This window comes from Nelumbo nucifera, chromosome 3 (genome assembly GCF_055504915.1).
Source record: "Nelumbo nucifera cultivar China Antique chromosome 3, China Antique-T2T, whole genome shotgun sequence".
Classification (NCBI taxonomy): Eukaryota; Viridiplantae; Streptophyta; class Magnoliopsida; order Proteales; family Nelumbonaceae; genus Nelumbo; species Nelumbo nucifera.
The window spans coordinates 97686612-97699214 of NC_142651.1; the positions used below are offsets into that span (position 1 = coordinate 97686612).

General features: G+C 40.7%; 1 protein-coding gene across 2 annotated transcripts; it reads left to right on the forward strand.

Moving 5' to 3' along the window:
- Window positions 1–4427: 4427 nt before the first annotated feature.
- On the forward strand, window positions 4428–7219 carry LOC104588404 (SWI/SNF complex component SNF12 homolog). 2 transcript variants are annotated; one of them, XM_010246312.3, is made up of 3 exons: window positions 4428–4575; window positions 4697–6457; window positions 6819–7219. In XM_010246312.3, the coding sequence occupies exons 2-3, from the start codon at window positions 4890–4892 to the stop codon at window positions 6889–6891; spliced, it is 1641 nt and encodes a 546-aa protein (XP_010244614.1). In that variant the 5' UTR covers window positions 4428–4575; window positions 4697–4889; the 3' UTR covers window positions 6892–7219. The 2 variants fall into 2 exon arrangements, with proteins under 2 accessions (XP_010244614.1, XP_010244613.1); XM_010246311.2 differs by having other exon boundaries at window positions 4459–6457.
- Window positions 7220–12603: the final 5384 nt, after the last annotated feature.

The following is a 12603-nucleotide window of genomic DNA, read 5'->3' on the forward strand; positions in this document are numbered from 1 at the left end:
TCCGAGCTCGTCTCGCCTTTGCCTCTGAGCTCGGATAAGACGTGGGTGGCGGTTCGTCGACTTCGATGGCGTCTTCGCTGCTGAGTGGGCCTTGTGCTGGCGCTGCTGGCCTCCGTGTTGCCGAGCTCGATGGGCTCGGAGTGCTGGTAGTCCACTGCTACTAGTGCGCCGAATCGGTTTCCCACCAGTGGGGACTCCGGTTTGGAGACCCGAGGTGCTGACCTCGCGGGCGAGGTTCCTGATTCGCCTGCGAGCCGCGAGGCGGGGATGACTTTTCTTTCTCTCCGGCCTGGGGACGAGGCCTGGCTGTTTGGGGGATTCTGGGGCCTGGAGGCCTTTCCTTGGTGGAGGCGCCCATCCTGCGGAGAGGCCTTTTCTGGCTTCGGGGCAGGGTGGCGAGGTGGAAGTAGTGGTTGGTTTGGTGTCAGTTGGGGAAACTGCTGCTGATAGTGGTATTAGGAGAGGTTGTGCAACACTTGGTGCTGGTGAAGCTGGTGTTGCTGGAACTGCTGCATCTGGGCTTGCATTGCCCACATGCATTGCATTAAGTCGTCCAACCGATTTTGGCTAGCTGCCAAGGGGACGGCGGTTGGTTCAGTGAAGGTAGTCTCGATGGGAAGAGGGAAGGGGATGTTTGCGGAAGGTAGGCTTACAAGTGCCACTGCTTGTGGCGTAGTCAGATTGGAGATTCCATCCACCGTGAGGGGGATGGTGAACTGCCCAACACACACCACGGGAACTTGGAGCTGTTCCCCGGTGGTGTTTGTCTCTGTGCCGCGTCCAGCGTTGCTGGATGAGGCCATAAGTAATGAGTTTTTTAGAGAAGAAGGAAAGGGTATGAAAGTTTTGGAGGGAGGCTTTTTGAAGCGTTTCCCATAGACGGCGCCAATTGATGATGCACAATCTGGCCGGTCTTAGCTGTCGATGATCTTGCCTCTGAACTGAGTAACAGGGACCTGAAACGGGAGGAGAAGATAAGCTCCGGGGAGAACCCGGCGTAAGGGCTCCGAAGCTCAAGTTAGAATCCTTCAAAGGCAAGAATAACCAGATAGCGCGAAAGTTAGCATACCTCGTCCCTGGGGGGGTAGAAGTCTTTTATAACCACCTCGCGCACTCACTTCCAGGCCTCCGTCAGGTCAGGCATGATTACTTCTGAACTCCTGCCAGTTCGGGTGTCATTTCCTCTGGTTGGACAGAACCGCCACTGTTCCTTTTGTCGGAGCCGTCTCTGCGGCTAGTGACGACGGTTGCAGGTGGCGGTGGCAGGAAGCCGTTTGAAATGCGGCTATCAGGCGTCAGATCCCAAATCAGTCAGGTATGTCGCCCTTGGATAAAGACGTCCTTGGTGTCGGGTATGTTTGGCTGGCCTGGTGCTTTGGAAGTGAAGTGTTGGAGTGGCGAGCGAGGTGCCTTGAGTTCGGTTTGGAGTGTTCCGAGCTGCCACGGGTCAGCTCGGGTCAGCTTTGTGAGGCTTGGGGCCCAGTATAGTTCGTGCTCCTTGCAGGGAGCTTGGGTTCTCAGTAGGGAGCTCGCTCTTAATAGCGAGCTCGGACTCCCAGTAGGGAGTTTGTTCTTAATAGGGAGCTCGGTTTTTAGGGAGCTCGGGTTCTTACTTGGGGAGCTTGGACCCTTAACAGGGAGCTCGGGCTCCTAGTACCGAGCTCAGACTTGGGGAGCTCAAGTTTTAGGGAGCTCGGACCTGACAGGGAGCTCGCTCTTAGTCAGGGAGCTCGGGCTCCTAGTAGGGAGTTTGGATTTAGGGAGCTCGGACCTTCGACAGGGAGCTCGCTCTTAACAAGGAGCTCGGACTAAGTACAACGGTCTGGAGTTCGGGCTCGGTAGTGAGTTTGGACTTGCTTCCGATGTTCGCTTTGGGTGCTCCACCGTCCCGAGCTGCTTTCCTTTGCCACGTGTCGGGCGATCGCGAGGTCGGGCCAAATTTCCCTTCATCAGTTTTCATATAGATATTATGTATAATTATATAAACTTTATAATCAATAAATTTAATAATTTATATTTATTTACTATACATATATACTTTAAAAATAATTACTTTTTTTAACTTTTTAAAATTTTTGGTCATTTTAAACACAATAAGATGGTTGCAGATTAAATCCTTATTTGATACAATATCTTAATAATTGGATGTGTATGTTGATTCGAAGATTTCATAATCGAATGTAGATGCAGTTGGATCCGCTCTGAATCTAATCCATTTATAACCCTATTGCCCATATTATGTGTGGGCTTGGTGTAAGCTGAACTAGACCTAACAAAGAAGAAAATAATTACTTAAGCTAAAAAAATTGTAGGTCTAATTGGGTTAGGCCAAGTTATAAATGATTCTCCTAAGTACAAAAAATTTTATGAAATTTCTAATCATGGTTTTAAAAGGTGATTGAAACGAGGCTAGGGGCATACGTCTCAAGGCAAGACGGTACAAAAACGCTTGGCCTTGGTAGCCTCAGCCATGGTCAATAGGGCACACACCTTAAGTTGCTCAAGGTGTACGCTTTTGGCCTTTAGTAGGCCTATCAATGATACCCCACAAAGTTTGAGACCAAATCCAATTATCTCGGATTCCAATGATGCATTTATGTATTATGATCAGAATCTATTTCCAATTAATAATCAAATCATATTCGGATTTGACTCCATTCGATCAAACTAACATCCAAATTCAATTATGTTATAATATTTATTAATTTGAATATATATATTTGATATAATTATGTTTAAAATTATAAAAAGTATATTTTTTATATATTATATTGTATACGAATCTATATATAATGAATTCAATATGTATATTTACATTAACTTATTATGTATAAAAGTTAACAAGTAATTAAATTTTTATTTTTTTTTGTACTTAGAAAAACTAAAGTGGAGTTGGATCAAATCTTAATCCAATCTGAGTCCGTTAGGATTGAATTCGAATCCGAGGTTTTTAAATCCGGTTGAATTTCAAATTGAATTTAGATGCATGCTTTAGCCTCTTGATGTTTAACAGTGTAATGCAGACACTTCAAAAAAAAAGTGGTCAAAGCCATTGATTTAAAATCCCATGTCAAGATTTTTATGGGTAATTTTGAAATTGGGAAAATTCCTAAATAATACCTCGAACTTTGTTTGTGTGCTTGTTAAGGTGCATTCATTTTATCTCTTATTTTTTTTAACTTCTATTTTATAGTTTAAATTTGTATTGTGAAATATTTTAAATAAATATTCTTACATATTAGTTACTAATCAGTTTTTAATTGGAGTATTGTTTTTAGAGTGCTTAGATTTTAGGAAAACAATGCTGATAAGATTTAATGAATTATTGGTCATTGGTGATTAGACCATTAATATACAAGCTAAGCCATAAATAATTATATGAAACTTAATTGTTTGCTTTATTGTTTTTGTTGTTTATGAAACTTCAATTCCTCACCTCGGAACGGGATCTCTTCTTACAAATGGGCGTCTCACAAGCACATTCATCTTATATTGGGAATATTTTATGTGAATAATAATTAATAAGTATAGGAGATGTTCCAAATGCATGATATGATGTGTGTGAGACGTCAGGTGTGAGGAGCAGATCTGGTCTCTTCTTGGAGACCCAATCGCCTTGCTTTAGTCTTTAACTTTTCAAAACATTGTTTTTAATTGAGTCATTATTAGTTTTATTATTTTAATTAATTTTTATAATATTTATATGGAATACAAATGATTTATTTTATTACTTTCAATAATTTTTTTTTTACTTTTTATTAGTAATTATAATTATAATTAATTTGGTACGCCTACGGTGCCAAACACAACCATAAATGTATCTGTTTTGTATTAGACCGTCGGGTCGGATTGCCCAATTCCCCACTCTATTTCTCTAATCCAAACACTAGAGAAAAACTACTATACTACACATCAACATTAGACCTTTTCATGGGCTGGGTAGCCCGATGGCCCGGCTTGGCCCGGGCCGCACCCCGATCGGGGTTGGTCATGTAATTAGGCCCGCGGGCCTGACATCGGGCCTAACACAGTAAGTCCGACTGTGTTACGGGCCAAGCTTGAGATTTGTCAAAAAAGCCCGACCCGGCCTGAATCAGTATTATATATTTTATAAAATACATAATATATATTTTATATATTATATAAAATATATAAATAATATAATATTCATTGAAATATATATTTATAATTTAATATATACATTTTTTTACTTTGTTCTTTATAATTTCTCTCTCACTCTCTCTCTATTCAGCCGCTTCAGCAGTAGTAACAATATGGGCTAAATTTCGGGCTTGGGCCCAGGCCCGGGCTTCGAGCTTTTTATGAGGGTCAGGCTCGGCTCGAGCCTTAGAAAATCTGTTAATACAGAGTGAAAGCCCGGCCCGGTCCGAACCCGGCCCGGCCCATTAACAGGTCTAATCAACATCAAAGGCATTTTGATGGTTGTTTTGCCCAATTTCCACAAATATGCTGTTATTTGCGTGAAGATCGACGCGTAGGCGGTTCTCGGTTGAAGCCTTTCGCTCAATCGCCGGGACTCGGGAGGCAACAACGAAATCGTCCCTCATGTTTTCGGTAAATGTCCCTTGTCTTCTCTCCTCTTCTCGTTTCATATGTAACAATGGTTCCCAGGATCGATCGAAAGGAGAGCAGTTGACTTCAATATCTTTTCTCCTTGATTTTTTTTTGTTTTAAGGTTTCGTTTCATTTGGGATATCTGTAATGATCCGTGGATAATTATACACGACCGAGGAATTAGGGTTTTGGGAGGCTCGAGGATTATATTCGACGGTTTCTCTCTGTAAAATATTTCAAGGTTTTGCAGCTCTAGGGTTTTGCCCTTGCCATGCCTACTCGAAAGATCGAAGAGGGTGGCCTGTAAGACAACAATGTCCGCGAACAGCAATAGCCCAGCGAAGAGTGTTGGGGCTCAGTCCCCTTTTGGTAGTGCCGGGATGGTATCTCCATCTATGCCGTTGAACCACCCTTCCCATCTACATCCTCAGTCACAATCTCAGACACAACCTGTTTCACACTTTCAATTCCAGTCACCTCTTCAGTCCCAAGCACAAGCTTTGGCCCAGGCTCAAGCCCAAGCTCGTGCTCAAGCTCAAGCTCAGGCAGCTCATGCCCAATTTCAGGCTCAGCTTCAAGCTCAATCACAGTCTCTTACCCAGACACAATCCCCTGGGATTGGGCTTGTAGGTGCATCGTCTCCCTCCCTTTCAACACCCGGCACAGCGACTGCCAAGCGGGTTGTCCAGAAACCTCCGGCACGGCCTCCGGCTCCTGCCACTCCCAGCACGGCCTCGCCATTTAAAACCATGGAGCTAACCCCTGCTGCTCGTAGAAAGAAGAGGAAACTTCCAGACAAGCAGCTACCGGACAGAGTTGCCGCCCTTTTGCCCGAATCTGCCCTGTATACCCAGCTTCTTGAGTTTGAGGCACGGGTTGATGCTGCTCTTGCAAGGAAGAAGATTGACATCCAGGAATCCCTTAAGAACCCTCCTTGCATTCAGAAGACTCTTCGAGTTTATATCTTCAACACTTTTTCTAATCAGACCCGAACTATCCCGGAGAAGCAGAATTCAGAGCCCCCTTCTTGGTCACTTAAGATAATCGGGAGGATCTTGGAAGATGGAGTGGATCCAGACCCTACCGGTGTAATCCAGAAATCAAGTTCATCATACCCAAAGTTCTCTTCTTTTTTCAAGAGAATTACTATCAACTTGGACCCCAGTCTTTATCCTAATAACTCTACTATTGTATGGGAAAGTTCTCGATCGCCTGCACCTCACGAGGGCTTTGAAGTAAAAAGGAGAGGGGATAAGGAATTTACAGTGAATATACGACTAGAGATGAACTACATGCCCGAGAAATTTAAGCTCTCACCGGCTTTAATGGAACTTCTTGGTATTGAGGTTGATACCCGTCCAAGGATTATAGCTGCAATATGGCATTATGTTAAGGCTAGGAAGCTGCAGAACCCAAACGATCCTTCTTTCTTTGCTTGTGATCCACCTCTCCGCAAAGTATTTGGGGAAGAGAAGATGAAATTTTCAATGGTTTCACAGAAGATATCACAGCATTTATCTCCGCCTCAGCCTATACATTTGGAACATAAGATCAAGCTTTCTGGGAACAGCCCAGCTGGAAATGCTTGCTATGATGTATTAGTTGATGTTCCTTTTCCAATACAGAAGGAAATGTCAGCTTTCTTGGCCAACACAGAGAAGCACAAAGAGATTGATGCCTGTGATGAAGCAATTTGTGCTGCCATAAAGAAGATTCACGAGCATCGTAGGAGGAGAGCATTCTTTCTTGGCTTCAGTCAATCTCCTGTGGAGTTTATCAATGCTTTGATTGCTTCCCAAAGCAGGGACCTGAAGCTTGTTGCAGGGGAAGCTAGTCGTAATGCTGAAAAAGAGCGGCGTTCGGACTTCTACAATCAACCATGGTAAGCTCCTTTATTAGTTTATTTCTTATCCTTATTTTCATTAGTTGCATCTCGTTTCCTCTGTGTGTGTGTGTGGGGGGGGGGGGGGCACATATCTCTGTTTCCAGGTTGGTGTTTTTACTGGCCATTATGCAAGCAGTGTTTGTTTAATGGTTCCTTTTGGAGATCTCTCACATATTAATGTTAGAACTTAGAAGTGCTGTTTTTGTATTTAAGATTTTCAAATTTCAATTTTAAGGAAGCCCTATATGTGCATGCATATGCTTCAATAGCTAATAGAATGGTAGATCAAAGTCATCGACCCCTTTACCCTCTCACATTTGCATTTTATAACTGATTTTTCTTTTGGAAACTTTTATAGGGTTGAAGATGCTGTTATACGATATCTAAACCGCAAGACTGCTGGAGGAAGTGATGCTCCGGCAAGCACATGAAAGGGAATTGTTAATTAACAGATGGGCTATATTTTCCATTTTTTACCCCTGCTTCTCACTTTCTCACTACAGCAAGTGATGTTTCCAACTTTACCATGTTGGATGTGGGGCATTTATGAACTGTGAAATCTTATTAGCCCATTTCTTACCAATCTTTTTCTACTACAAAGCTTCTCAAGGTTATAAACTTTATGAAACTGCATGGTTTCATTAGTTTATATTTTTTTTTTAAATTCTCTCTCTCTCTTTTACATATATATGCATTACCAAGTGCTTAATGGTGAGATAATGAATTTCTTGCTGCCTTTGAGCTTCCGGTTTATGCTTACTTTGAAATCTTGAAAATTCACATGACAAACTTCTGCATGGTGTTTAAATGACTTTTATGGAAGTCCAAAAAAGTGCATGTTTTACTTTGGATCTTGATATTTTTTCAGTCTTTCTGACGAATTATATGTGATCCTTAATGCTCTGTCTATTCATAATCACATAATTCTAGAAATGAATGCGACCTTTCCATTTTGATTTTGATATAAATGCCAAACATGCGTTCATCAGACTATTTAACTTTCTGGTGCTGCTAAAGCAGAGTAATATTTTTTTAGGAAAGTTATAAAAACAGTTTGCATATTGTTGGGGAAGAAACTGGTTTATGTGATTGGATGGACAAAATAAAGAACTCAGTGGTGGTTAATCATATTGGCATGATGAACTTCTGTCGTGGGGTTCAGTGCCAAATGCCAAATGCTTAGGCTTGGATTCAACTACAGGTCTCAAAAATAAGAATGGGCCTTCACATTGTTTTTTTTTTTTTTTTTTTTTTTTGTGCGGGCATGTGAGCGCGACTCTAAACCATTGAGCAACAAGATGGAGAGGTAGCTCATTTGGTGCACCGTATTCTAAATGATTTTGATGAGCTGAAAGCTGATTGTTTTAGTAATCAGTGGCAGAAGATCATTCTTTATTCTTTCTATTTTTCCATGAAGGACTTAGTTTCCATGTATACCCATATACCTATACTCTTTGTTTCTTCATGTATGACTTTGTATCTAATAGATTGCCCCTCTTTTCACGGTTATCTAATAATCTCACCACATTACTTTTAAAAGAAGAGAGAGATTTTGCAGAAAAATATTGGGGACTCATCTATTTGGTTCCATAACCAAACCAATCATATCTAAGTATGTTATAAGTTGATAAATCTTAAATTAATAAATTATTGCATGTATTATAAATTGATTATTCATCAAAGGGAATTGGACTTTTGTTGACAAGGTGGAATAGAGGATTCTGTCAAATGCATATTCGCAGATTATTTTTAGATGCAAGAAATGGTAGGCAGGGTGCCAATTGTCTATGCTTAGCCAAGTATATGGTGATTGATGATATTATAAGGACAGCAAATGTGTGGCAGCCCATATAACATACACTCCATGTGGCCATTCTTTATGTTGTTTTGCTTTCATAAGCTTTTCCTTATTTGTTTAGCTGCTTTTGATAGTAAGACAAGAAAACTTCTCCTTGAGTGCTATGATGTTTTCCCCTTTTCTACAAAGAGGGAAACAAAAGGGACCTGTCAGGTGCTTATGTGATGTCAAAAGAGAATGTTATTATTATTGCCATTTTTTGAGTGGAACCATAAGGGCTGTAGCCACAAAAATCTCTGTCCTCGTATGTTTTATGTAACCCATAGACAGGAGGTAGGAAACTAGGAATTAGTGAAAAGAGAAATTTGAGAGATACATATAGAAGGAAACAGAAACAGATCTCAAATTGTTGAGAAAAGTTATCTTGTCTAACTCTCTTCTTCCTGTTTAACTCTCTTCTTCCTTCTTGTATGATTGTATCCTCCTTTCTCTTCATCAGAATCATCAATTTCAGGTCATGTGGTTATACTTCTTGTCTTCGCCCTATTACCATTTACCACATCACAATGCTTTTCTTGTTGCATTGGATTGCCTCTTCAAGGATTCTTGTATGACCTCACTTGATTGCCAGAGTTCCTACAGCAGTCCTTTGATGGATTTGCCTCTGGCCAGTAGATTCCAGCCTGAAGCAACTGCAAAATGACTTCAGAAAATTAAACAAAAGGAGCAACATAATGTTGAGTATGGGACGATGGCATTGCTTTTCTAGGAAGGAAATACTAAGGAGAGAAAGCTGAGGTTTTCAGTTTTCGATCTGGCATATGTAGATGCATTCTTGATGCTGATCTTCTGTCACAACTCACAAGTTCATTCCACATAGACATAACGTGGTCTCATTAAGGAGATTGATCAGTAATTGCAGGTATAATAAATGGTTATTTCAGTAATTTTCATCTTTGGTTTTTTTTTTTTTTTTGAATCAGTGATAGTTTTGTTTTTGGATTTTTCTGCAATTAGCTGAATTGGCTATATAATTGTTAGGTTTTAACATTGTTTGTTTGAACTATAGGACAGGCTCAGTGGTAATTAGCAATAGGTTTATAGATGAGGGTTTGACATACTCTTACCTAGATGCATCTATCAGCTTGTATATCTATATCCATTAGTCATTTTTTTTATAACAAAAGAGAACTTTAATTCAAAGAAAAAAGAAAACTAGTTACAACTACTTAGCAGGTGCTAAGGTAACACCTTCCAAAGCAAACCTTCCTACCAAATAAAAGAGTTACAAAATAAATTAAATGAGAAATTTTCCTACAAACAGCTGTTGTCATCCCCCAGTAGCTCCTCCAAACGACCAGATTCAATCCTCATAAAAAAAAAAGAAACCTTCCTGCCCTCCTTCCTCACTCCAAATCTCTCCCCCTTCCCCTTTCTTAAGGTTCTCCTCCTGCTCTCAAATTCTTGAAAAGCTCTTCTAGCAAAAGTCTCTCCTCCCAAAGAGAACACAAAGACTTGCCAACCTCGACCTTCCTGTTGAGAAAAAGGTAAGGTAATTTCATTAATGTATTTGGTAAGCATGTACGCTCCATGTACAGGAGTCAGTGAGTAGCTTGAAATATTGAATGTTCAAAATACTCATGGCGGAAAATTCCTTTAAACAACTCATGGGCTGAGAGCCATGAGTGCAATGTTGCAGCAGCCCACCTAATCATTTCAGACAGGTTTAGCTCTCTTATCAAATATTCTGCGGTTTCTCTCCTTCCAAACCTCCTATATAACTACCAGAGGGATCGTGCTCCAAGGATCCTCCCCCTCCTGCTCAAATTCTGCAGCTTCCACCTCCGAACATGGTCCCTAATTGAACTGGGATAGCTCCAGTAGCAGCAGCTCACCAGGCTGCAAACAAAGTCCAGAATGCTTATAGCAAAGCTGCAGCCAATGAATAGGTGGTCAGCAGACACGATGTGGGAACCACAAAGAATAACTTCAAGGAGTTGAGATTAACCCCCCTATGCATTGAAGATTCCTTTAAAGTCTGATACGCCCTGTCCGGCATGTCGGTCCTTATTGATACTTTAAACCTTGCAAGCAGCCATATGGAATATTACTAGTGCCAGGATACCAGTTGAGCTTGCTAGTCCCAAACTTCTCTGCAATTATTTTCTTCCACAAGCCATGTGGGAAGGCATTAAACAGCCAATGCCACTGACCCAGCATATAGCAGTATTGAAGTGCTGAAGCCTCCTAGTACCCAGGCCCCGGGTCTCTTTGGGGGGGAGGGGGCTACATTACCAGTCTCCAGACCATCTGATGATTTTTTTGCTTACCTTCATTTTGTCAGTGAACTTCAAGTAGCGTTATGATGCATATTACTATATTAGGGTCCTTGAGATGGAGATCTGAAAGTAGGTGAAATCATTAACTTCGTTGAAGTTGTGGAACAATCTAATTTGATCAACATGGGAGATGGTGAAAGTAACTTTGAATTGTTCAATGATAGAGAGTTCATATTTTAACTGTGCATTATCAATCATAGTGTGGGTAATTAAAAGAGTGGAAGGCACGTTATTGTCAATAGCAACTCAGATGGAATCCAAATGGAAAAGCCCCAACAAAAATGATTTTAGGATTGGGAGTCTGTTAGGTTTATTTATGTATATGAGGAAACATATTTAGGAGAAAAGCAAATAAGAGAAAGGATGGGAAGGCTTATCTTTAGGTTGTGGAAAATAGGCATAAGTTTGTAGGTTGGAAGAATTTAGGGTTTTAGGTTTAAAAGAATGCCAAGGAAATAAATTTGGAGTTAAAAAGGCCATTGGGGGGGGGGGGGGTCGTGCACACATATCTCTGTTTTCAGACTGGTGTTTGTAATAGCCATTTTGCAAGCAATGTTTGTTTAATGGTTCCTTTTGGAGATCTCTCACATATTAATGTTAGAAGTGCTTGGGCCTCTATGTGCATACACGTGCATACACGTTCTTCAGTGGCTAATATGTGCATACACGTTCTTCAGTGCATACACGTTCTTTAATGGTTCCTTTTGTATTCCAATTTTGAGGAAGCCATTGGGCCTCTATGTGCATACACGTTCTTCAGTGGCTAATAGAATGGTAGATCAAAGTTATTGACCCCTTTACCCTCTCACAATTGGTGTATTTTATAACTGGATTTTCTTTTGGAAACTTTTATAGGGTTGAAGATGCTGTCATTTGATCTGAACCGCAAACCCACCAGCTAGCACTTTGGGCTGCGTTTGGAAACGATGCAAATAGAGTGTAAATCCCGATTCAGGGTAAATTTGTACTCTGGTTCTCTTTTGCCTGTGGCAGCATTACATTTATGCATTGACAACTGATGAATAAATGCATATTAAAATTGATAATAAGATGTAAAAGTACATCAATAAAAATGAATTAAATTTGCATTCAAGTGAGCTTTTGATAAAAAAAAAGATATGTTTTATTGGAATTTTTATTACAGCTAAAAGCCTGATTGGTAAGAAGATAAATTTGTCAGTGCAAAATTAATCCAACTTTGCAATTTATATAGACCATTTTACACTATATTTTCATTCACACTTACTTGCATCGTTTCCAAACGCCCCCTTGCAAGGCTGCCGGACGAAGTGATGCTCCGGCCAGCACATGAAGGGGAACTTTTACAGCTATACTTGCTATTTTTTATCCTTGCTTTTCACTACAGCAAGCGATGTATTTTGTACTTTCAAAAATACCCAAGTACAAAATACTTAATATATTTTTACTTTGGTTTTTTTTTGTTATGAAAATCATTTGGGTAAAAAAAAGTTTAAAAAGTATTTTGAAATCATAAGTACCATTTTTTGTTTGGCAAAAGCATGTTCATTCGTGCTTTCGGTGTGGTTTGGTGGTTTGAGATCGGTGTGGCGGTCTGACTCAAATAATGGCAAGTAGAGGTAGAGGTGTAAATTTGGTCGTGCCAGGAATGCCTTGAGATCGGTGTGGCGGTCTGACTCAAATAATGACAAGTAGAGGTAGAGGTGTAAATTGGGTCGTGCCAAGAACAGCCGTGGGTCTGCAAAGCATAAAACAACACAATCCATTAGACCTGTTCATGAGTCGGGCCGAGTCGGGCTTTGACTCTTTATTAACAAAAAACTGTTAGGCCCGAGCCCGAGCCTGGCCCGGCCTGACCAATGGGCCTATAACTTGGGCCCGAGCCCGGCCCTGATAAAAAGCCCGAAGCCCAACCCGAGCCCGAAGCTCGACCTAATAAAAGAAATTCAAAATTTTCCCTATTCAAATGGACATTTTCTATTTTAATTTAGATGTTTTTTTCCCCTATTTAAATGAACAATGGGCCT

Excerpts from the sequence above, each read along its gene's own strand:
- LOC104588404 (XM_010246312.3), top strand. The coding sequence starts at position 4,890 with ATGTCCGCGAACAGCAATAGCCCAGCGAAGAGTGTTGGGGCTCAGTCC. Across the intron at positions 6,458-6,818 it reads GACTTCTACAATCAACCATG|GGTTGAAGATGCTGTTATAC; the intron begins GTAAGCTCCTTT and ends AAACTTTTATAG.